The 25,361-nt window shown below is 40.9% G+C and overlaps 1 protein-coding gene across 5 annotated transcripts in view; it reads left to right on the top strand.

The window, feature by feature from the left end:
* Positions 1 to 25,361, top strand: part of sash1a (SAM and SH3 domain containing 1a) — a 225,020-nt gene that overhangs the window by 150,641 nt on the left and 49,018 nt on the right. For 3 of the 5 annotated variants that reach the window (XM_042504112.2, XM_042504114.2, XM_042504117.2), the window contains exon 2: positions 14,849 to 14,977. In XM_042504112.2, coding sequence (XP_042360046.2) covers positions 14,849 to 14,977 — 129 coding nt within the window. Of the gene's footprint in view, positions 1 to 1,371; positions 2,065 to 2,158; positions 2,375 to 14,848; positions 14,978 to 25,361 lie in introns of those variants that run through there. The other 2 variants (XM_042504115.2, XM_042504116.2) reach the window with 2 other exon arrangements.

Below are 25,361 nucleotides of genomic sequence, written 5' to 3'. Positions count from 1 at the left end.
TGAAAAAAAAAACCTTAAATGAACTGTAGCATAGAATGGTCTCAGCAAAACTATAACTCATATTTAAAACGTTCATAGAAGGTAATCTGGACATTAAAAAAAAAACATTAAGTCGGATTTGGTCACTGTAAAGTCACCAATGACTACAGCAGACATTTGGAAATTCCCATAAGCACTGGCACTGTTAGACCTTGGTGTGCGAGGATTCAGCTCTGAATGTTTTAGTAGTCCAGGATCTAATAATGTAGGCTATATGTTTCAAAAGTAAGAATAGGCCTTATAATGATTAGAATAAAAAGAGAATAAAAACAAAACAAACAAAAAACTGATCTAATAACCTGTAATTCTGCTCATACTTGTACTCAGTGGTGTAATGTAACAAAGTTATAATACTTTGTTACAGCATTTAAGTATTTTTGGCAGTATTTGTACTTTACTAGTGTTTTCAGATTTCTGTCAATTTCCACTTTTACTCCATTACATTTCCAAAATAAAATGCATACTTTGATTCTGATTCTGATTCTGATTTACTCCACTACATTAAGCACTTAGCATTTTAGTTACTTACAACAAAATAGGGAAAGAAAGGAGGAGGGGACAGATACATGGATGAAAAAATGGGAGAGAAGGAAAACTGAATTTTATTTTCTTTAAATCCATTAAGTTGTGACCTTGTTTTGCTTCATGCATAATGTACACTCAGTTTATAAAGGCGGTGTACATGTTACAAAGAAATAAACTTGCTTTTTAATAACCAACACTTATGCTACTTGTACTTTTACTTTCAATACTGAAGCACATACTGTATATTATCATAAAATTACTTTTGATACTTAAGTACAGTAACTATCAGATACTTAGAATAGAATAGAAATAATAAAATAAAATTATATACCATCTAGTATAAAACAGTAGAACAGACAAACATTTATGAATAAATACCACTGCTTGTATTTAAATAAATGTACTTAATTACATTCCACAACTGTTACCATATATTGATACATTTAGCTTTTTTTCAGCTCTGGTCAATATTATTATTATTAGTAGTAGTAGTAGTATTAGTATAAGTATTATTAATAATCAAAATAAAAAAAAAAACCTGGCCCCCCCTACAGAGGGCCATGATTAGCGTCTTTAAAGTGTTGAAATGCGCCTATACATAAGTGTGATGCATAAAGATAAAACAATAAGTGTCGCATGTTTAAATTATATAAAGTTGCTCAAACAAATATGAGTCACCATATGAATAATTTCTCTTTTGACTGATCTGAATATGAATGATTCCTGGCCATTGTGCCTCTGACACGGGGCAAGTGTTTTTTTCTGCTGTGTGTTTTGTTGGGAGGAGTGTGTGAGGGAGAGAGAGAGAAACGGCGGGTGCAGAGAGGGGGAGGCGCAGTGTTTGGAGGATTTGCTCTGTGCTCCGGGCGTTCTCTCACTCGATATTTTTAATGGAAATAAGCTTATGCGTGCTCGCTCCACTAGTTTAGACATTTTGCTGTCACTCGACGAGGGATTCCACTAACTTTTCGGAAACTTCTCACCCGCTTGGACGACATCTCCCCCCGGTGAGGTGTTTGGTTTATGCCCGGGCACGGAGCCGTGTGGTGCGGACTGTGGAGCAGGGAACACCCGCAAGGAAAGTTTTAGACGAGTGACCTGTTGTGGGTCCAACTTTTCTTTTGCTTTGTTTTTTTTATTACTTAACTTCGACGCACGAGCTGTCGTGGGAGTTTTCGTAAACATGTCAGGACGCAATTTACACACTAAACTTCGGTTCCTGCCAAGCAATGCTGGAGCATTTCACCGGTGCGTCAAGGGCAACTTTCTTTAGGAGCAGCCTTGGCACCCACAACTCGTTTATTGCTGCTGATCAGGCCCAAGCTGCCTGTGGGCTTGGATTCAAGCTCTTGCACCATATTGGTCTGACTGAACACAACATATTGTAACATTATGGAAGGTGATCAGGGGACCGGTGCGCCTCCCGGTGAGCCCCGGGCAGACAACGCTGCTGCGTCCGACAGTTTTTCCCAACTGTGGACGGACGTTATGGGGATGCTGGTAAGTTTGGTTTGGGGGGGGAGGGGTGACACGGTGATAGACTGACATCATAGACTCACGACTAACTGAGAGTTTTCACCCTCACCTTCAGAGTTGACACTGATTTGCCGGATGAGTGATTGATGTAGTCGTTGCATGCAAATTACGCATCAAAACAACTCTGCGCCCTTAAAGGCGCAAAGTTTTAAACGCATCCGCACTCCACATTGAATCCGGGATTCAGGTGGTTTAGTTTGGAGGCAGCTTGTAGCGAATTGATACTGTTTAGTCGGTCGGATCTCAATGCAAACAGGACTCGAGTGAGGCTATGGTATGTTACACATTGAAAGCTTAACCCTTTGTGCTATGTGTGTTTTGTTTGCTGCCGTTTTCTCTGTGGCTGTTGAGCATTTCATGCTTCATTGTTTCCATTAGAGGAGCTCAGTTAAAGGGGAACACCACCTAGATCTAGAGCTCCAATATCTTTATTTTGTGTGGTTTAGGGAAGTTTAATCAGTATCTGTGAACATGACCTACTCTCTCCAAGCCAGGAACCTGAGAAGTCAGTCTCACACTTGTGATGTCATAGGGCAGGGGTGTGCAAACTTTTTTGAATGGATTAGATAATGTGAAAAAAACAACTTTGGGGTTGGTTGCTTCTCACATGTTATGGATTACAGATACAAATAAGACAAATGCAACTGTTGTCCTTTTATGAAGACACACTAGTTCTGCCTGCATAGTTCCTTGTAGTGCATGACTACAGCTGTATAATAGACCTACCATGAGTGGGGAAAATAAAGGAAAAAATGCAAAATGATCTTGCTTGTTTAACCCATATTGTGTGGTGGGCCACATAAGGTATATTTTGAAAGACTGTATAGTCAGTTTGAAAATCTGTCACAGTTGGCCCCCGAGTTGGACATTAAACATGTTTGTCACAGGGTATAAAGTCTGTAGCTGCTCCTTGGATAATGAATCAGAGCCTGATTTCGTGGACCCACAGAATGTTTGTTTGCTTTTTATACCCAAATTAGTTTTATTCTATTATAGAAAATATACCCCTGTCTGCTCTCACTGTCATCAAGAACATTTGTGCCCATTCATTGTGAAACAGCTCCATACTCATACTTGACATCACAAATTTGAGTTTTAGCGTGCTAGTTTTATATTTTGGAGAGAGTTGTTCAAATTTACTAATATTTTGGGCTTTCTTAGACCATAGGAGTGAATATTGAAATATGTGCAGTTTGCCTGTAAGCATGATTATGTTGCAGAGGCCTCCAGCTGAGGATATGTGTTGTGTCTTTATTGTAGCCTGGATGATAACAGTGCCAAACACAAAACAATAAATGTTGGTTAGCCTATTTAAAGATGCTTTGGACTTCCTGAAGTTTAAAGTCTGTAAGATTACTAGATCCCAGGCACATGCTGTGACTATTAGGGGAAACATTGGAACATTTTAGGGACTGTCCATTATGTGTGAGAGGGAGGGGGTGGTACAAAACGGGGGAGGCACTTCAAATATTTTTTAAGCACTGGATAGGGAGTTATGATTTTTGATTTGGATTGGGTTTAAATGGTCATATTTTGTATTCATTTTTTATGCCCTCAGAACCCCCTAAATCCACAAGTGTGTCTGAAAGGCACGTCTTCTATAGAAATATCTCAAATTGCACAATTTTTCATAGTCATAACTGTAAAAATTGGTATTTTTGATGGAGGGAGGGCCATGCATTTTCCCTCAGTCACTCAGGGGGGTTCAAAGGAAAAATATTTGTAGCCAGTCACAAAAAAACTACACCCCTGCTACCCTCCCACTGTGATAAATAAAGTACAGTCCCTTACAAATTTGCATCAATGTTGTAAGTATAGTTTGCTTTTCCCACAGTATTTAAACCTTTCATGATCATAGAAATCCTGAATACTCTTGTTAACTGCTGTTACGTCAGACCAGAGAGTTTTATTGTACATGTTTGTGCTTTAAATACTTGAGACTTTGGAAGTTGTGTGTCTTGCAACAAAACTCTTTTGTTTGACTCTCAAAGCCGTTTTAATTTTACAGGCCACTGTGTCTGATTGATCTGCTGACCAAATGTGTTGCAGTCACTTCCAGTCTGTTTCAAGACAAGGGTGTTAATTTGGTTTGGTCTGGCACTGAAGATGTGAATGGTGTGCAAATGCAGGAGTGTGAGTGTGTGTGCATGAAGGGGGGAGGCCGTTCTGCCCTCTGACACCGGGTGGGAGATCTGGCTCCCAGCCAGGCAATTTATCCAGATTTATTGCTCTCAAGGCAAATGTCTGCAAGGCTGTGCTCATCTTTGACGTTTTTCCCCTTTAGCTGACACACGCATGCACAGACACAGTGGAGGATATTTGCAGATATAAAGGGTATACCCACCTATTTTTCTGTTTCCTCTTTCACCTATCAGACAAAAAGCCTCTGGAATACATAGGAGAGTATACCCACTTCCTCTATAATGACCTACACATCAACCTCATCAAATACCACTACACCACTGCATGCACAACAGCAACAAACTTTTTTGTTTTTGAGATATGTGTCACATACAGACATTGCCACTGCTTTATCCAGTCATCCTTCACACTTTTAAGTTTTCAGCAGTTGATAGTACAGATAAAAGCATCATTTCCTTTGCTAAAATCCACACGGTTGGAAGCATAAACTAATGGTCACGTTAATCTGAAGGCGCTCACTATTCCTCCAATAAACATCCTGCAACACTGATCTATAGTGATTTCAAAATCATCAGCCATCCCACCAGCAGACACAGCACTCTCATTATTTCAGAATCACTGACCTCAGCTTTTGTTGGAATCTTTTTCCACTTACCGTATCCCTTTACATGATTAGGTCTTGGGTTTTGGGAAGGCTTGGAATACTGTGACCGTCTTATTTTCCTACAAAACTATAATGGAAAGATTAGAAGTGTGAAAGTAGGGAACTCGATCAGAGTTCTTGGCTGCTGATGGCGTCTTTCAAAAGTTCAGCAGGTCAGTTTGTCATACTGGAACAACTGGTTGACAAGCATGATAATGCATGATTTTCTGTTGCTTTTCTCCAAAGGTGAACAGACTTTTAATGATTAGTTGCTGGACTTGACGTCAGCTTGCAGCTGTAATTTATGTTAATGTTTTCCAGTAAAGTAAAATATCACATTTCCTCGCAGTATGCCTGCTTGTTATTATTAGCACACAATATTATATTTTCACTGATTCAAAAAGGGGATCTTTTTGATTTAAGTCAATAAAAACATTAAAGAAATAAGTTTCATGTGAAAGATAATAATAGTTTTCTGATGCTGCTACAGTGGCTATCGCAGAAACACGAATTGCCCTATCTAGAATCAGTGTTTGGTGTGTATCTTCTGGGCTACTGTAGAAATATGGCGGCACAACGTGGCATACTCTGTGAACAAGGAGCTGCTCTTTACGTAGATATAAACAGCTCATTTGAAGGTAACGAAAACAACATTCTTATTTCTACAATAAAGAAAGCATACTTATTGTGCTATATTCCATTTCTGTCATTATATACCCTAAATCTACACACTGGACCTTTAAATTTCCCTTTATATAACAGCTTTCATTCCTCACAATATGCTCAGACTCCTATCTTTAAACACCCTGTGAGCACAATGAACGCCCACAAAGTCAAATGGATCTGCTATATTTAACTTTTGCCTTATGACTTTCAATGGCTTTTGTTTTGCTCTGCAGCCCATACAGGAATGCCCTTTAAAATTTGGGTTTGCCCCAAGCCTGTTGACCCAAATTTAACTCAGTGTTACAAATGCATTTTGTCATGGCTCTCCACACGTGAGAACAGGCCTACATACTTGTACAGACAGACATCCCTCCTGATAAAGATCAGGTCAACATGCTTACTGTACTCCTGTCCTTCACTGATTACTGTATGTTTCAGCACGCATGCCAAACTCAACAACTACTCTTAAATCTCACGCGACAGCGTAGATAAGCATTAAAACAGCCAGTGGCAAAGAGTTAATCCACGTAGTATCATCTGCATTTGCACTTTTAAATAAGTTTTCATTATGTTTTGGCAGTAAATCAAAACATAATGATATATGAAATATAACATAATGAAATAACAGTATTTTTTTCTAAACAGGCCTTGACATTAAGGTTAACCATACACAGACGCCTGCTGCAGAATGTGTTTAATAAGAATACCGAAGTAACCCAGTCACTTATTTGTGGTTGAAGCCGAGTAAATAGCACTTAAGCTAATTAAGAGTCAAAGGCAGTTTATGACAGAGTGGCCCAGGAGCTGTAGCTGGTCTAAGTGGTCGTACTTACAGATGTCTGAATGGGGATTTGCTTCTCGTCCCACCACACTTCTGACGACATGAGGGTTTTTTCCTCAGACCTGAACTTCCCTTATTGAAAGTTAAATGAGCCACGTTAAAACTGCCTGACTGGAAACTGAGAATTCTGTATCAGCATATTGTGCTCTGAGGCGTGCATTTGTACAGACTTTGAGATCTCTGCAATAATCCATTCCCGTTCCTCTACGTTTCACCTCCTTTGGCAAATGTTCTCTGGGGTTCCGTTTTATCTGGAATTACTGCTGTATTTCTCAACACAATATGAGACACACTGCAGGTTTTCATACATGCCTTCACTCTAGGAAATCTTCGAAGTGTGATCCTTCCTAGTCTCGATTATTTGATCACAAACTTGGATTTACTCCTCTGAAAGAAACCTCTCATCCCGTTTTTCCTTCAAAGGTCATCTTGAGCCAAGGCCTTGTGGAAATATTTTACTTGCCTGCAGGGAATCCTTCTCTGTTTGCAGAGAGTTTTGTGGTGTTTCATGCAGCGTGGGTGGGAAAACACTGATTATGTACTAGACAGAGCTTCATCTCTAGACCTAAGGACTGGATACTGCTCTTGAGAAATGAATATTGATTGTGTCTGGGAAACATATGGTTAGATGAGGTGATCTCTATGTGCCTCCTCCCACATAGCACTTCATACAGAGTGGCAGCATATGCTCCAGCCCCTCGTCTGCCAAACTGTGGTTAGCTAGGCCACTTTTTTATCTTTGCCAATAATGTTCTAACACAGTCTATCATAGCCTTAATTTTGTCTATTGTTGCCCAGTCCAACTCGGCTCACTCACCCCTCCCTGACTGGTCTCATTATTGAGGTCACACAGAGATCTGGCAGGTTTCCTCTGTTGGGATGACAGAGCACTGTTCTGCTCAAGCCACGGATATCCTCAGGAAGCCCTCTAAAGGGGTTGGGCTGTGCCCCCTGGCCTCACCTTCCTCGACAGTCATCCCCCTTTGGCTCCAGCGGCTAACATCTTAGTCAGACTTCTCCTGGTTCTGTGTTTTGTGGAATTCTCCTCTCCCACATTCAGTGTTGGGTGATGCAATATTGCACATGAGCAGCACACTTTTATTTACATCCAATGGTCTTCACTTCTCTTTAGGGATAGAAATTGATCCAATTTTAGTGATACCAATGCGTATCAATTCTGCTTATTGGTCTCCTTCCTTATCAATTCTCTTACTGATTCCCGTTAATTTTTTTGTGTGCAAACAAGTAGGCCCCCATAGGTTTTTAAGCATCAGCGCAACTTTTTTTGCTGTTTCAAGGCAGTGTAGAAACAGAACAGAAAAAAGGCATGCATGTGTTATGAAAAGGGCTCATTTATGCTCAGTAGAGTGCCCCAAAGATGATGCTTTTCTCGAGGCCAACCCGGAAGTTGAAGTCACCCTGGTTCCCTCATCAAACAGCTTATGGGATTTTTCCATTGGATTTTTGATCACTGGATATTTAACCTCAATAATTGATGTGCTGCTCTGTTGGTAAGCAGTGGCATTCCTGGAATTTAAGCCCATGTTGCATAGAAAGATGTTTCAACACATTGCTGATGTTTCCACCCTTAACTACAATTATCATTTTTACAGTCATTAGAAGCACCACTGTTGTCGCCTTTTATTGCGAAATGACGCAAAGTTTTGGACCTTTTCTTTTTTTGGGCCATGACTCCTCTTTGTTATGAGTGTCCAGCATGGAAAAATACACACGTTAGATGACACTGTTTTGTAACTGTGTCAGAAAAATACATGGCAGCATGAATAAAAGGAAACCATAAGTTTGGAGGCAAACTATTCCAATGGATTGGACAATTTTGAACTGGTTGCCGATTTGCATCCAGACTTATATTTTTTACAAATTTCTCATAACTGAATACATTTATTTATCTCCCACACTACTTTATCAGTCCAGGGAAAAAAATGGATAGTTTATTTGTGGTGTTAGAGGAGCTGGATGGATATGAGGCTGGGTGGAGTAAAGGATGGATTACTCAGTGTTGCTTTTATGATGACTTGGACAAGGACTGTTGAAGAGACGAGCTCTCGTGCGGGTTGGGTTTAAGCTGGTGTATCCATGACTCAGGCTGAATGTTGACAATTCAATCAGTTCACTTCTTGACAAAACATAAGTACAATGCAACACAAGACAGTCAGTGGCAATTTAAACCTGCCGCACCTGTCCTGAGGTTGCGTAGCAAGTGAAAGTGATCACACCACTGACGCTGAAACATTACATCAGATGCGTGGCCCCATTGTAAACTGTTGTCATTGTTCTTGTCCCCCAGAGAACAGGTCGTCACCAGGCCAGCTCTGTAACAATACTTATTACCATGTGCACCACCATTCAGCCCTGCCAGGAATGTGAGCCCAAAGGATGGACCAGAACAAAGATGTTTGACCCAGGGCTAACGGTTTTAGCTTTTCAGCATGTATTTCTCGATGGATATAATAAACCAGCACTTTATTTGAGGGTCCTTGGGACAGCTAACATGATGTGGAAAGCATAAATTGAGTGTAACTTGATTGTGAGATTAGCAGTGCGCCTTGGCAGTGATTCCTAAGTACGCAAGGAGACCTTTGTTATCAGTGCCTTGCATACTGGCTGTGGAATTTTTTAATAACTTTGCAAGAGATTGCTTTAGTGGTGTGCCATTCATTCAGATGCTCCTTGATGAAGAAATTGTCACTTCAGCTGTGGACTGCTCATCCTTTGCAGTGTGTTTATCTTGAATTCTAGAAAGAACAGTTTGTTGTAAAAGTATTTATTTTCTGAAACTTTAAAAATGAACACTGCGGTGGTGTGTCATTAAATTTCATCATAAACTGGTGAAAATGATATTGATTTGTGAGAATGATGTAACACAGGCCCAGTAGTTCACATTGTGGTAGTATATTTGGGAACTGTTATTCTACATATAGCGTGGAAACATAAGAAGCAGAGGTTTTAAAGGAGCAGTGTGCAGGAACTAAGGGGATTTTGTGGCATCCAGCAGTGAGATTAATAGATTGCAACCAGCCGAAACTTCTCCTGGTCAGAATACTTTTAGTGTTCAACATTCAAGAAGTTTTCACAGGGAGGTGAATTATCCACAGAGGTCTCCTCCTCTCCAAAAGTAGTTTCACGTAAAAAAAAAAAAATCAGTGTTTTTCTGACGCTCTTGTCATGACAATCTCTGTGGATGAGGACCCACTCCCTGTGTGAGACCACAGATGCGAATTAGCTCTAAGAAATAATCTGGTACAGCGCATCAAATGGTAACATATGTTTAAGACTGTCCACGGTCCCTGTTAAATATATTTTTGAATAATGTGTAATGAAAACACAAGAATTCTTAATTTCAGTGATCATACATCACAGAAAACAAACTGATTATGTTATATTCTGTTTCTGACATTTTATATATCCCCCTAACCCTACACACTGGACCTTTAACACACCACACAGCAGTGCCTCTTTTATTAAGGCGATGCTGCTTTATACTGATTTACTGAGACAAACTTCTGTGCTAGTGAATGCCAGGAATGCCGTGACTAATTAGTTAAGCTAGCAGAGGCTACTGGGTCATCATGCTGTTTGCATGCTCATGTGAGCAACCGTGCTGCCTTTTATGAGCATATATATTTATATTCCAGTACTAAATCTGATAATATTTGATTTGTTTTCCATGAGAGACAGGGGATAAACTATATTTATATCTTGGAATTCTGGCATGGTTTCTAATCATCTCCATTCCTCCTACGCAATTGCGAATGAATATTGTGTAAATCACTCGGTTATGGCTCAGTAGCAATCATATCACACATTGCTGAAATATTTATCCACTGTGGTGCAATACCAGTAGTGTTTGATGGTCGAACAGCATGGCAGCCGCTAACTCACAGACTTTTTCTTCTCACAAGTGTCTCCTGCAGCAGAATCCCGTAACATTTCTCTGTTTTGAGTTGCGCAAAGTCTTGGAACAGAAGTGACATGCAACACAGTTTTGTTGACAGTTTTGTCAGACAGATTTCAGCTGCACATTGGGAGTAGCCATCTCGTTTGAGCAGACAGTGTCTTGGGCTTTAACAGTAAATGACATGCACACATTTTACTGTAAATCCACTCACACACGCACACGCACACACTCACCCTCACATTTTTGCTTGGGTGTTGTTTTTTTGTACATGACTATTGTAGCTATTGTTTGAGTCAAAACTGGGAGTTGGCCTCCCTCATATCCAGGGTGGAGAAGTGGTTACATCAGCCGAACTGGTATTAGCCTCCATTTCAAACATACCTCCATGAAGCTAGATGTGGTTATTATTGTGGTTTATTCATTCCTAAAATGGTTTTACAGGTTATTTTTAGAGTAAGGACTGTTCTAAGGGTTCTTAGTTAGCTTAATATGCTAACAAAGAGAGACCCGTATGCTTTTTAGGTCAGATAAGCTCTGGGGGATTTAATACTCATCCTTAGGATCTCTTTTATAGATGTAGATTTTTTTCTTCCCAGACTCCAGATGTTTTATCCTCCTGTTACCCCACAGCTGCCTCAGTCAGTATCCTACAAATCATCCCTTGTCCAGCGTCACCCCCGTGCCCGCATTTCAAAATTGAATGTGTGTCGGATCGTTCCATAATCTTCCATCTACACTCTCACGTTGACAGATTCTCTCTAAAATGTGGATTAAACTCTTACTCAACTGCTGACACACACATTCAATTTAACACCCTGAGAAAATAGTTGTTTTTTCTTTCTCAACTCATTCCTTTAGTTGCTCCAGTCCCCCTAAAGGCACTTTCTACACTTGTTTTCACGTGCTGTCTCTTAGTGGATATACATTACTGAGCATGTGCAGTATCATTTTACAAGGTGGTGGTGGAGGTGGGGTGTGAGGGTCAGCTGTGTTGAACCCCCATGAGCTCATGCCACTGGAGAATTGGAGGAATCCCAGTTATCCGCGCACACACATGAACTTTTGCACGCACGTGGACGCACATCAATCTGCGGGCAGTAAAGCACGTGCAGCTCTACCTGTGCACAGCCGAGGTTTACATGCAATGTTCCCGTGGGAGTTGAGCCAGAGAAATGGCAAAGTTAAAGGTGCAGCGTGTAGGATTTAGGGGAATATATTCACAGAAATTGAATAAAATGTAATACGTATGTTTTCTTTAGTGTATAATCACCTGAAAATCTTGTGTTTTTGTTACCTTAGAATGGGTTTCTATCTACATAGGGAGCGGATTCTTGTCAACAGAGATTGCCATGTTGCTCCGCCATGTTTCTACAGTAGCCAAGGATAGACAAACAAAACACTGGCTGAAGATGGGACAGTGTGCATTTTCACATCAGTCACCCTAGTTAGAAGCCCCTCTGTGACAAAAGTGTCAGGAAAATACTGATTTTACCCTGAATTTGCTTTATTCAATGTCTTTAAGGGTTTAAATCCACAAACCTAATTTGTTTTAAAGAGAAAATAATCTTTACAGGCTCCGGGTTAAAAACATCTTCAATGTCTTGATGTTGAGTTATCAGTGGAAAAAAAGTGAGCGCATATTAGCAGGTGAAAGTCATCATGAGTTATTTTTTTTCCTCAGCAGCAGTTTTAGTAGTTTCAGTCATGAGGTGGATAATTGATCTGCAAATCTGGTCAAATCTGCTCAGAGCTTAACAGATTGATGTATGAGAACAGCAGCTGCTGCAGAGGAATGGATAAGTTTCACTTTCACTGTGCCTGGTGTTCTGCTGCTCCTCCTGCACCCAGAGTATGCTCTGCACTCCTAGAAATTGAAGCAAAGAGTAACCTAACTGTAGATATATTCCAACAGAGCTCCTAATAAATGGTCCACCTACAAAAATATAAAATCAATACATGGCCGCACATGTTGTGATTGTGGAGGGCTACCACAAATGGGAAACCCTGCCTCCTGAAGAAAGAAAGAAAGAATTCTAACTTTCAGCTGGTTGCAATCTGCAGTCCTTACTGCCAGATGCCACTAAATCCTCCTGAATCTTACACACTAATACTTTCATTAATTCTGCTTCTATGACCAAACCAGTCTTTTAACATCAACTAGAGAGGTCCTTTGTCAATCAACAGTTGGTGTAACCTCAGGACAGGGTTCATTCTTATCTTCAGCACAATCCTGGCATGTTTATAGTGATTAAAACATCTCGGGGTTCTGTAATGAGAGCGTGCTTTCAGTCAATGTGAGGAATGAAGGCGAAAGCATGTGTCTGCTCAGGGAGTGCTCCCACCGGGAATCTCAGTCATCTCAGACCATATGTCCAGCCAGAAACAGAATTTCTCAAGTAATGAGAGTGGGAGGACGGATCACAGACAGACAAACTGGACTTTTGAGACGGAACATGTGTGTTTGTTAGTGGTGTTGTGTCCAGTGCCCTTTCATAACTCTGTCCACTGAGCTGTGTTGTTTATGATTGGTCTGCCTCAGTTTGTTTTGGTCCGATGTTGTTGAAATCTCCTGCGTGTATGTGTGTGCATGCTAATGTGTGTTCACAGGGGCCTTATGCCCATGTGCGTGTCTGTGTGTTTGTGTGTGTGGGACACTCACTCACTCACACTCACAGTGATCCATTCATTTGTGGCCTGGCACACAGATAGGGAGTCCGGTTGAGAAAGACAGAGACTGAGAGAGACTGTTCGGACCCTGCACAGTGACTCAATGCTAGCTGTCTGCCTGGCACAGATTAGATCAACACTGATGAATATTCAGCGGTTTGCCATCACTGCCAGAACGGCCTACATTTTTACCAAAGCGAGAGATGAGAAGTCTTCTCTCCCACATTGTGCAGAAGAGGCGGCTCTTCTTAAGGGTTTGATGCAAGGAATGCATATATTTTGCAATATAGTCTGATGGAGAAAGACCTGTGAGCTGATAACTCCACTGGCTACATGCAAAACCATTTGTTTATACATCAGTGTGTTTGGGGCCGCACCCTGAAATTTGAATATTCAATCATCAGTCGCAAACCCCTCAGTCAACTGAGATTCTTCCAGTCGAGCAGATGTTTTAAGCAAAAAATGTTGCATATGTCCGTCATTAGCGTAGTCACCTGCATTAGCTCGGAGGGCTTCCTTCGTCTAAACAGCTTGACCTGACACCCTGAATGTCCCACCAATTTTGCTTTTCAACAGGAATATTTGACTATTCCATCTCTGAACCTCTATTTGGAAAAAGGGATTAAATAGTCCCACATTTGTATTGAGAAGTCAAATCCAGTTCGATTTACATAATTCTGAGTTGAGTACAGCCCTAAACCTTAAATGCCGACTCATATAATAGCAACTGACCCCAGCTAACTTCATGATGTTGACAGTTTGTATTTGCTGACTATTCCTGTTTCCAAAAGTAACTTGGAGGCCAGACTTCAACATTACATCCAAAGAGCATTCTGTTAGGTAACATCTTTACTGTTTGGAGCACAGCTTCCTCCCTCAACCCTAAACACATGACTTCCACACAAAGACAGGAACTGTGCTGACCTAAACCACGGCTAGCAGGAAGAGTGTGTTTTGGTTTGGAGTTCAGTGAATGTCTGAGTGAGGAGGTAAAGGGCATCCGTGATAATGAGCCTTGATAGAGGCAAAACCCCAGGATAAAACCATGGCTGGCCAAAGATGCTGAATGGGACTTGATAAGATTGAACAGCGAAAACATACAGACCTTTTATTGAGGAGTATTTTTAGGGTTTTCTGTTTGTATGGAGCATGTGAGATTGGAACAACACGTGCAGCTGTGCATGTGTGCTGATGAGTGATTATGTTTGTATCCCCATGCCACCCTCAAGCCATGCCAGGTTTACCCAAATGAGTGCCTGTAGGTACTTTTCATACGCCACTAATTGTAAGTGTATGTGACAGTGGTTTTATAAAGCTGTGCTGTGCTGTAAATGGAGAGCATGGAGGGGTGTGTGCTTGTCACACAGTGTACTAACTCGATCGGGCTTTTTCCTTTCCTGGAGCTCTGGTGGGATGTTGTGAAGAAAGATGTGAATAATTTGCAGAGACGTTATTTTTATGCCTTTATCCCAGCGATAGCTGTGGCCAGAGGTTTTAAGTTGTCAGGTTCGTCTGTCCCATTGACTTGGACACAGTATCTCAAAAAGGCCATGAGGGAATTTCTTCACATTAGGCACAAACGTCCACTTGGACTCAACAATGAACTGATTTTATTTTGGCGGTCAGAGGTCACTATGACATTGTGTCTGTCTCAGTCCCGTGAATGCAATATCTCAAGAAGGCCTTGAGACAATTTCCTAAAATTTGGCATAAATGTGATCAAAGGCAAAGGTCACTGTGACCTTAGAAAACATTTTTGGGCAATAATTTATAACTGAATTTTAGTTTTCCTAGAAAATTAGATTATCAGCTTTCCTTTATCGGGATGTTGTAGCTCCTGGCTAACCCCCCCCCTTCTTCCTCTCTTCAGGATGGTTCTCTTGGCAACATAGATGACCTTGCCCAGGAGTACTCTGAGTACTACAACACCTGCTTCAGTGACGTCAGCGACCGCATGGAGGAGCTACGAAAAAGACGAGTGTCCCAAGAGCTTGACATGGTAAATGCAACATTCACAGACACACACACACACACACACACACACACACACACACACACACAAAACTTGCATAGAAACACAGTTTGAGAAAAAAAAGCGGTAAACAACATCATTTCTTGCTCTCTCCTCAGTTTGCATGCTGACAAATTGCTATGGACAAATGATATTGTTTTTGTAAATCCTTTAATAATGACCAAAAATCCCCTTTTTTGAATAGTCTCATAGCTTTACACAGTGTAATTTCCACAGTCTTAGCCAGCAGCCTGGCAAGGAACAACGGCGGCGGAACAAACACGAATGTGTGCTAAGGTTTAAGACTTTCCGCAGAGGCAGTATGCCTTCTGTGGATGTGAATGCTGTGGTGTTCTGGAGGTCCATGGGGTGGTTTGAGGGGTCCTTTTCACAAGGATGTAGGGTAGTGGGGCACCCCTTTGGTTGCCAAGCTGCATGCAAATGTATGAAGGAATGCTGCTGGTGCTGCTGCAGAGAGCCTTGCTCTGTGCGCCACACTAACCCAGTACGTCCTCAAATACAAGAGTTGAGTGTTATGCTAACTTCATAATTGCTCTATGACTTATTCATGGTGAATTTCATTGGTTTAAACCCTCAGAAAAAAGCTTTTTGTGCTCAGTTTCTTACACAAATATTAAGGAAAAGTAGCTGCTCCTTCTGAATTAGGCTTCTACTCAAGAGCACAGATCTGCTTGAAAGAAAAATGTCAAATTTAAATAAAAGAAGCAGTTGGGTGTCACGAATATAATAGTATTGCCTGACAAAATAATGACTCAGTTTCCCTCCACAGATTTTGCTCACCCAGATATCATCTTACCTCAGCCTTTCTTATTTTAGCCCCTGTCCAAATTTTCTGTGCTCATATATTTTTGTCTGTCATTACTGGTTTTCCAGTTCAATAGGAGGCCTCTTCTCCTCGAAGGCAGCCATGTGGTTTTGGTTGGGTTGACAGGTACGGCTAAGATGGATTGCTGATTTATTGTGCGCTTCCTTTTAATGACTGTGGGCAGACATCCTGTTCTCACAGCTTTCATGAGAGGGATTGGAAAGCATTTAAAAAAATCATAGCTGTGGATACGTAGATACATTGCCTGCGATCGAAGGTTAAGTGCTCTCTCTGTGTGGCTGTCCTGTGAGTTTCGCAGTGATGTGAATTACCTCTGGGCATTTTATAGTTTGGTTTTATCCTGAGGAGATAAAACAGGGGAAGAGGAAGCAATCAGGGCAGATTTTGCAGCCCGGGTGTAAGAAGTGAGGAAAAGAGCTGACTGGGCCCTGAGCCTGAAGCCCAGGACAGGAGGAGGATAAGGATGTGAACAGAGGAAGACGAAGGGAGGAGGATGAGGGGAATGAAGACAAGGAGTGGAGAATGTGAGAGCCTGCAGCTGTCCCGCCACTCTGCAAGGTTTGGCACCAAAACATAGGAGAAGGGGAGAGAAAAAAACATGAAGGAAGGAATATAGGTCAGACAACACCTTATTGAGAGCTCTCAAAAGCGCACTATCAACCCACGCTATATGGATTGAACTTTGCCTTTCATTTCAGTGCGGTCCTTTTCTAAAATTAGGTTTGGGGAATATTCAGGTCTAGAGCAGCCTTTTCTACAGCGAGGGTAAGGGTAGGTTGAGACAAAATTCCTCCTCTTAGGCGGTAGTTTTCCACTGGGCTTGATACCTTACAGAAAGACTGTGGTGCTGTATCTGTAAAACTAGAACTAAAAATGAAATATGTTTGGAAAGTAAGATACAAGGAGACATGGAGAAAGACTGGCAAAGTATGAGACACCAAGAAGAAGGGAGAATAATGGACAGCCAGTAGGAGAGAGAGTGGCGAAACGATTCTTGTGTCTTGTAAAGTGTGTCCAGAAATCGGTGGCTGCAAGCCAACGTCATGCAGCCGCCTCCCTCAGGACCAATAGCAGATGGTTAGAGAAGGTCACAGTGTCCAAGAGCTACGTTAATGGGGAGACATTTAGCAAGTTGCACTCCTGAGGGACTTGCCCTTTAGGGAAAGACCTGTCACTTGCAAAGGGTACAGAATGGTGGGTGACGCAATCACGCCTCCATAAGACCCACTCCCTCTCCAGTCATTGTCTTTGTTCTTATCACTACTTCACATTTATAGATCAGTTCTTTTCTATTTTTGGTGGGTACCTCTAAGCATTGCACATCTTTTCTAAAATAACTGTTGGGAGAAGAAGATTACTCAGCTTCTCAGAATCATGAGGCAAAGGTCACCTTAGCTTCGACCTCTCCTGGTCTCCAGTCTCGGACTACAAGAGGAGGCAGGAATCAAGATAAAAAAGGTGCTGGATGAGGGCAAGCACGGTGCCAAAAGAGAGGAGCCTAAGGCTGATGACATGTGATGACTCAAAACTACATAAGTTAACACATTCTTCAGTTTGCTTTCATAAAATTACCACAAGAAAGTCCCAGTGTCTACAGCTAATCAGTGGACAGCGCTGTGCCACCGGAGAGAAAGAGGAAGCTCTCTTATTGACTGTTTCTGTTCTCCAAAAGAACCTTTTGGTTTCTGTTTTGGGTTTTTTGACCCAATTGTAAAGAAACGTTCTTGCAACACTTTTTTTTTTCTTCAAAATGCATCATTTGTTTGTTTTCACTTGCATGACATGTCTGCCAGCTCTTTAGGGGCCTCTCAATTAACAAAGTGATGCCTGTCTGTTGTGGTAAAATGCTATTAGGAGCTGATGATAGAGGCTCTCTCTGAGATGACTATCGATATACCCACTTCCTGCCCTGTCTCGACATCTTCATGTTAGTTTTATGAGTAGCAGGGACACAAGGGGTTGAATAAACATCCCCCTTTGGGAATGTGACCTATAGATTAGTGCTACCATGCACAGTTTCCCAGCGCTCCTGTAGACAATGAGAGTTTGGATGGCTCTCACTGGCATGTTGACTTGGTGATGTATACGGCTTACTGTTGGAAGTGATGGGAAGTATTGAAAGGAAGCAAAGAGTTAAACAAAACATGTTGTTTCAAGAGACATGCTAGTGAAGGGTCAGGCCAATGTAACGATTTGAATGACTTTCAAATAACTAACTGCTATTTTTATAATGTTTAGAATCTGTTATATCTACAATAGTTGACCAAAACCACAAATAGCTGATCATTTATGCAATTTACCTTATCAGCATACACCGCAGCCAGCTCTACGTTTCAGATCAGTCCTTAAAGGAGGCCCATGTTTTGAGTAATTGCTTGTTTAATTGCTGTAGATATAATTTGTATAAACAAATCTATATTTTTTTGTCTCTTCCATCTACTAAGCAAATTATAAAAACATGCTGTTCTAGCTTTCATGCAGATTAGTTTACTTGTTTACTTTCATATCATTAAATTTCCAGACTTCATTTTTTTTGAGTTTCAGTGCTTTATTCTGCAGGAGTGCATGAATATTGTTGCCTTTTTCTTTTCACTCTGATGCACAATTTCCTCGTGCCTTACCTGCTGTTCATGTGTCAATCATAGGGCCCCATGAAACCGATTTAAATTTTTTACAGATTCTGTTTGCTTTCCTCCCTAGTTTGTGTTTTCCGTTTTAATATTTTTCTGAATTCTGCACATTTTGTCAACAATAAGAGTGTCCCATCATGTATTGGATGAACAAAATTAAAACAGAAAATATTTTAAATGAGTGGATATTAATGAATTTGATGGGACACAACATTGCTATTAGAGCTGCAGCAATCAATTGATTAATTGTTGAGTTGTCAACTATTAAATTGATGACATAATTTGATAATTGGGAGTTTGAGAATTTTTGTAAGTATTTGAAGTCAGAATTATTTGATTCCATCTTCTTAAATGTGAATATTATCTGGTTTCTTTTCTCCTGTAACAGTAGTCATAATTTTTTGGGGGTTGTGGGCAAAACAATTTCAGAATTTGAAGATGTCATTTTGGACTTTGGGAAACACTAAAAGTCACCATTTTCTGATATTTTACAGACCTAACAACTTTGAAAATAAGGAAAATAATCAACAATGAAATTAATCGTTAGTTGCAGCTCTATTTGCGATGTCCCTTTTTTACTATCAAAGAAAGTGTTTCATTACAGTTATTAAAAAAAACACGTCAACCTTCTGTAAAATAAATCACACTGGTGGACCCAGACACAGTAGACGTTACTGTGGTAACAACTAGTGGGGATCCTGAATAATAACGAACATCTGAGCTTTACATTAGTCTTTTGGATATTGCACTGCTCTAAATTTAGCTTTCAGTGTCAACTCTCAGTTTTTTTGGGTGACTGCGCAATCGATTAGACTCCTGTCAAAAAAATGCTTATAATAGTCTATAATAGTCTAGTCCACCTGGTCAAATTCAATGATATTCCATGCTCTACAGTTGATTCTACTTTCTTATCAAATTCAGCAATTCAATCCGTGTTTTCCGCATTGCAGAAATCAGAAGGCTGTATATAAATCAGGGTATGTGGGTGATGTACTTCACTATCGCAAAGTTCAGAAAGTGAATTAAACAGTTTTCAGATTTGATAAATAGATACATCTCTGAGGATCAAAGGTTTTTATCAGATCTGTATTTACTTACTGTCTGCCGCTTTCTTTGGCTGTATTTCCTTCAGCGCTGTATTTACAACTGAAGATGAAACGTGCCAAAACATGGACATAGAAGCTACCAGAGAGATCTCACAGGCGAGCAGAGACTGGTCTGTCGGGTGGATAATCGTGCATAGCCGACAGAGAAAAAACATCAAACTAGATATTAGCATGTCTCTCAAACCGCAGTGATGGAACAGAATGATTCACATCAAATATAAATCAAGATGGATCACTCTGGAATTTGTGGTTGCGGGGCAAACTTTTTAACACATTTCTACATGCTGTAAACCATAATGAGACATTGCGACATTATCTGTGGTTATATTCTTGAGAGTAATTTTAACGTCATGGATAATAAAGTGGGCTTTGAAGATTAAATCCTTTGATGCTTTGGCCAGAATCCTTCAGTTGTTGGTCTCACTGTTGACTTCATAATTGAAACACTTTTGACACACAAACGCCTCGGCTGGTGTCAGATTGATCTACTCGCCTCAGGAATGCTCTGTAATGGTTTTCTAGCTGAGTAGGTTGACAGTTGGGGGTCAAGACTCAAGCACAGACTTGTGTTCTGTTTCGCCATGAGGTGAGGAGCAGTGTGGGTAATGTGCTAATGCTGGCGTGAAGTTTGTTCGTCAAAGTGGGTCAGTTCAGCCGGGTTAAAACTACAGTGTGAAAGAAAGACAAACTCTGTTGTGAATTCTGCTGCTTATTTGTCCTCTCTGCCTTCATGCTTTTGCCCAGAAACGAAGCATCTCAACATGCTCAAACAGCAGCATTTATTGCTGTAAGATTACTTTGAAATGAAGTTGGCATAGCTCCTTTATTGCCATAACCCTTGTGGAAAGTGAGTGGTATATTTGTAATTTATTCTGTGATTTCAGCATCGTGACTCTGTCACTGGAATTTGTAATAACTCTGGTATTCGCCTTGAAATACCATAACAATGATGATCCTCATGGTTTAGGAATGCCGTACACTGTAGAAGCAGGCAGGCCTGTGCTGCAAGTATGCACGTACACAGACACACACATTCATTCGCTTCTGGAAAGGAAGTAGAGAGAAGTGCAACTGAGTGCGCTGATGGTAGGGCTGTCCCGAATACAAGTTTGTGGCATCGAAACTTCAGTGAGAAATATCTGCAATTAATCGAAGCTTTGAGGGGAGTGGGGATGGAAATAAGAGATGAGAGGACATTTACTAAAAAATACATTTTCAGTTAGTAACTAAAATAACATTTTTAGCATGTAGGTCACAGTCAAATTAGTGATGATAGCTAAAAAAAAAAAGAATAAAAAAAAGAATACTTTGCAAGGTGGCTGAGCTGTCACAGTTTTAAACTTGTTATGGGTTTGTGATATAGCTCCTTTCAAATATTTGGCACTCAACCCAACTCATTCTCATTTCCATTTGAATCATTTGCATGTAATTTTTTGTCAAAGCTGCTGGAGAGGGGCTAAAGAGCCGCAGGTTGTCTGCTCCTGTGCTAACATACCTGTGAGCCTGTCACAGGTGGTCAAACCGTTGCTATCACAACACAAGGCCAACCACTTAGTTTAAATGTCCTTGTCTGAGAATAATGAATAATTTATGTTGATGCATGATGAATTTTGTTTGATTACTATTTCTTAAGTTATGGGTTATTAAAAACTTCTGGGATAAGAAAAATGGACCATTCAAATACTGATTTGGATATTGATTACCATAAGAGCGATCAAAGCACTTTTGTCAGCCCTGCTTGATAGATGACTGTTTCTCATATATTAGTTCTTTCAGGAGTTTAGAGGTGGCATGGCAGACTTCGGTTTACACTCTCCACTGGGAAATTCTATTTCCTGCTTTTTTTGTGTAAGATATAAATGCCAAAACATGCTTGAGTTCAGTCATAAGTGTTTATCTCTTCCTGTGAGATCTTCCAAATAAGCCGGTTCCACAGGCTTGCGTCGTGCCATACTGGTCCCACTGCTAACGTCTATTTTTTGGTCTTGCACCAGGCATTCCAGTTGGTGCCTGTCCCTCCACATGCACGTCCTTACCTAGCAACCCTCCTACTCGCCCACCCAGATTTACCCAACTGTGCCAGTTGGCGTTGCTCCACTAAGCCACCTGGTCTCTCTAGTTTTGCCGCATATCCGCTACTTTTGCCTCTGAGGTTGGCAGTAACTCTGCTGTGCCTTTAGTGGGCTTTGCAGTCAGGTTTGGACTTAACTGCTGCTATTTAACGCTCATCTGTATGTGTACCCCTTCCCTCTCATTAGCAGAGTCTGGGGCTGCTGCAGCAAAGCAGAGTTTAGCTGGAGTTTCTGGGTTAATGATGGAAAGCAATGTGGTGCTTGAAAACAGTCACTTTACAGAAGCTTTTGATGCTTGTTTGTGTGTGTGTGTGTGTGTGTGTGTGCGTGTGTGTGTGTGTGCGTGCGTGCGTGCGTGCGTGCGTGCGTGTGTGTTTGGGTTGAGTCGTTTCAGATGCTAGATTCCCTATCTGCAGACATAGTGATCCTCATTATCCGGAGCTCCTCCTCATACTGCTTTTTCTCTTATATTAACTAAATTCAGTCATGCTTTAGCAATCAGGGTCTCGTGCTCGCATCACACTGGCACGTACACACACGCACACGCACACACACACACACACACACACACACACACACACACACACACACACACACAGTTGTGCACAAACAACCCAGTGGACATCTGGAGGGAAAGCACATGCACACTCACACTCGTACGTGTCAATTTAGGGTAAGTAGGGCAGTATCTAATGCTGATGCTGGTAAGTTCAAGTAAAGGATAGCATCCCCCTCTGGGAGTGTGATGTGAGATCTAAGTCTTTCATTCAGATCCCCCCTCAAAACCGCATCAATCTGATATTCTCTTTTAGAAACTGTGTGTCAGTTCCGCTGGCAACTTCCTTACTTTTACATCTTCGTTAGAGATGCACATGTCTAAGAGGAACCTTGAGAAGCTTTTACACAAATGTTCTCTCCGCGTCCTGCGCTGTGACAAATTCATCCCGCAGATCTGCAGTTAAAAGCCAACAGGATGTAGGTTGTGTTTGTTTTTCGCAGATCTTCTCCTCATCTTTTCGCCCCCTCGCCCCCTCCTTCCATGTCAGAGATGGCACGCACGGACAGGGAGTTAAAGGGAAGCTGAGGAGGAGCAGGAGGAGGAACAGAGAGCTGCTTTGTGTCTCTGTCTCTTAGGAGCTCTGTCTGTGGAAGTGGAGGCGAGTTGAGTGTGTAGGTGTTTCTCAGCTTGAGTCTAGGTTTATGTCTGTGGTGGCATGTATGTGGCCATGTCAGGCTCTGTGCTTTTCCTGTGTGTATCTATGTGTGGTGTGTTCGCCAGGCAGCAAGCTGACAGTGTGGCAGTGTGTTTTAAAATAATCTCTACACCCAGTCGGCACGGTGCCTGGTGTTATCCGTCAGCGAGACTGGCATATCTCTGCCGTCACTGCAGTCCAGAGAAGCCATCAAAGAGAATCTGATAGCAAAACCAATCTGCCGCTACCTTTGTGAAATAATTCACATAAATGTGAGCACACACCTTGTTCCCTCTTAATGTGGGTTTTTATTATAGTGCACCCACATTATTCTGCACCGTGCGGTTGTTTAAACAAAGTTGACTGCCAAAGCTGTGTTTGTTTAAGGGATACATGTGTTGTTTCTTTGTCTCACATAAGCTCTCCCTCTGTAAGAAAGAAAAGAATTCAGTTATGTCCTAGATTTTCCTTAAGTTGCAGCCTGGCAATGCAATGAGACCAAACCCTGTAGCTCTGTAGGTCTGTTAGATGAGGTTTTTATGGCCTTAGACAGGTAGCTGTTCTCTGACTTATGGGACTCGCAATGTTCCCCGGGATGGACACATTTTTTTCAGAGCTGCTTTGACATTTCTTGATGTATTTTCCAAAGAAACTTCCGGACCTGTCCTCTTGATCACTGTAACAGACAAATACATAAACAAGGCAAATGGGCAGTGACGCCTTATAGTCAGGGTTTCCTTAAAAAGCCTTAAAGGGGAACACCACCTAAATAAAGAAGTCTAGTGTGTTATTGCCACGGCCCATGGAAGTTCAATCAACATTTGTGAACATCAGCTTCTCTTTATCAAAGCCAGAAAGTAGAGGAATAAGTGTCAGTGTGGGGATGTCATCAAGTATAAAGTCTGGAGAAAAAAGGTATGAAATCTGGAGTTGCTAATCTTTTTTATATCCAAATGGGCTTTATTCTATTGAGGCATTCTTCATTCTGAAACAGAAAATGTGTCATATACTCAGAACATGCTCCTGAATGCTCTACATCTATCTCAATGCATTGTCTAGGACTTTATACTTGATGAGATCACAGATTTTAGTTTCAGCACTGTAATTTTTGGATTTGGGAGAGAGTTTCATGTAGTTTTGGACTCTTTTAGAACATAGGAATAACATGTATGAATTTTAAAAATGGAATAAGTTTTCCTTTAAAAGGATCTCGATTCTTTAATGTAAAAATAAAACCTATAAATGGCTTTAATCAACCTTTCTAATGTCTTAAAAGTGCTAAGACATGGAACGATTTTATGAATCTTTTTTTTCTGACATTGAATATTAAAATCTTGAAAATAATTGGTAACATCTATTCATTTAAAAAAGAAAAAAGAATAAGTTACATGTTTCTCATTAACGTCAAACAGATCAGGATAGTGGAACTAAAAAATTGTTTCAACCACAATGCTTAGAGCTAGCTCTTTCGGTACCCTGTACAACAAATTCCACAAAAATTGGCAATTTGACACAGAATTTTGCAGGATGGCTCAAACCGGTAATAGGCAGTGCATTTTAAAAACAAATTTTAAAAAATGGCACAGTGGTAATAAAAGCAGTGGAATCAACAGCAGAGTGAGAAAACCTACCAACTAACTCCAGTTATTTATTTCTATTCTATCATCTTCTCTGTCATGTATTAGTAGTATTGTTTTCAACATTTACAGCAGATCATCTGTTTACTAGACAAAAAAAGTAATGTTTTATGTTACTTAAAACATTTCGGCAAATTTTCCCTAGTCCTAATTTTACCAAATTTGAAAATAAGTTGTAGATTTAATTCCAAGTGGCACTGAAGAAGTCTTACAAAGTCTTAACTGTCACTTGCTTTAAGCTGTAGGAGGCCTGTGTTGTGCTAAAGTTAAGAGAAAGCCAGCCAGACTGTCTCTCTAACATCTTGACTGTCTGCCTTCAGTTGATGACTTTTGGGATAAGTGTAGGGTTCAGGCTAATTTTGAGGCTTTTAGCCACCTCAGTACTTAAGGACTCACATGACCTGCAGGCTACTGGCTCTTAAGGAGCTCTGAAAGAAGTTATGTCACCTCCGAGTGCTTTAACTATAAGCCACTCACTGACTCACTGACTGCTCAGAGTGACGCTGTGGAGTGATTGTACCTCCCTTGTCCAAAGCCCAGTCAAAGAAGGTTAAACTGCAGGTCACTCTGATTAGGAATCATGACAGACCAAGTGTAGGAAGTGCTCTAGATCCAGCTTCCTGTGACTGCTATCCCACAATCTAATATCAGGGTGTGGCGATGGAGAATGATGCGAATTTCCTTAGATACAACTCATTTCCTATTCACGCTCTCCATTTGGGAAATTCCAGATTCAATTTGTCTTTTCTTTGAGGTAGCAGTGCCATTTAATGGTTTTAGAAGAAAGTCACGTAGCAGCCCTCAAACTGCTTCTTCTGACTAAGCTTACTGGGCTGATGTCAGTTCTTTTATTCAAACCATAGACTGTACTTATATTTACAATTGTA

This window comes from Plectropomus leopardus, chromosome 16 (genome assembly GCF_026936395.1).
Source record: "Plectropomus leopardus strain MGB_pleo_1.0 chromosome 16, ASM2693639v1, whole genome shotgun sequence".
In the NCBI taxonomy this organism is placed as follows: Eukaryota; Metazoa; Chordata; class Actinopteri; order Perciformes; family Serranidae; genus Plectropomus; species Plectropomus leopardus.
The sequence above is the reverse complement of the archived record's forward strand: the minus strand, read 5'-3'. Positions and strand labels throughout refer to the sequence as shown.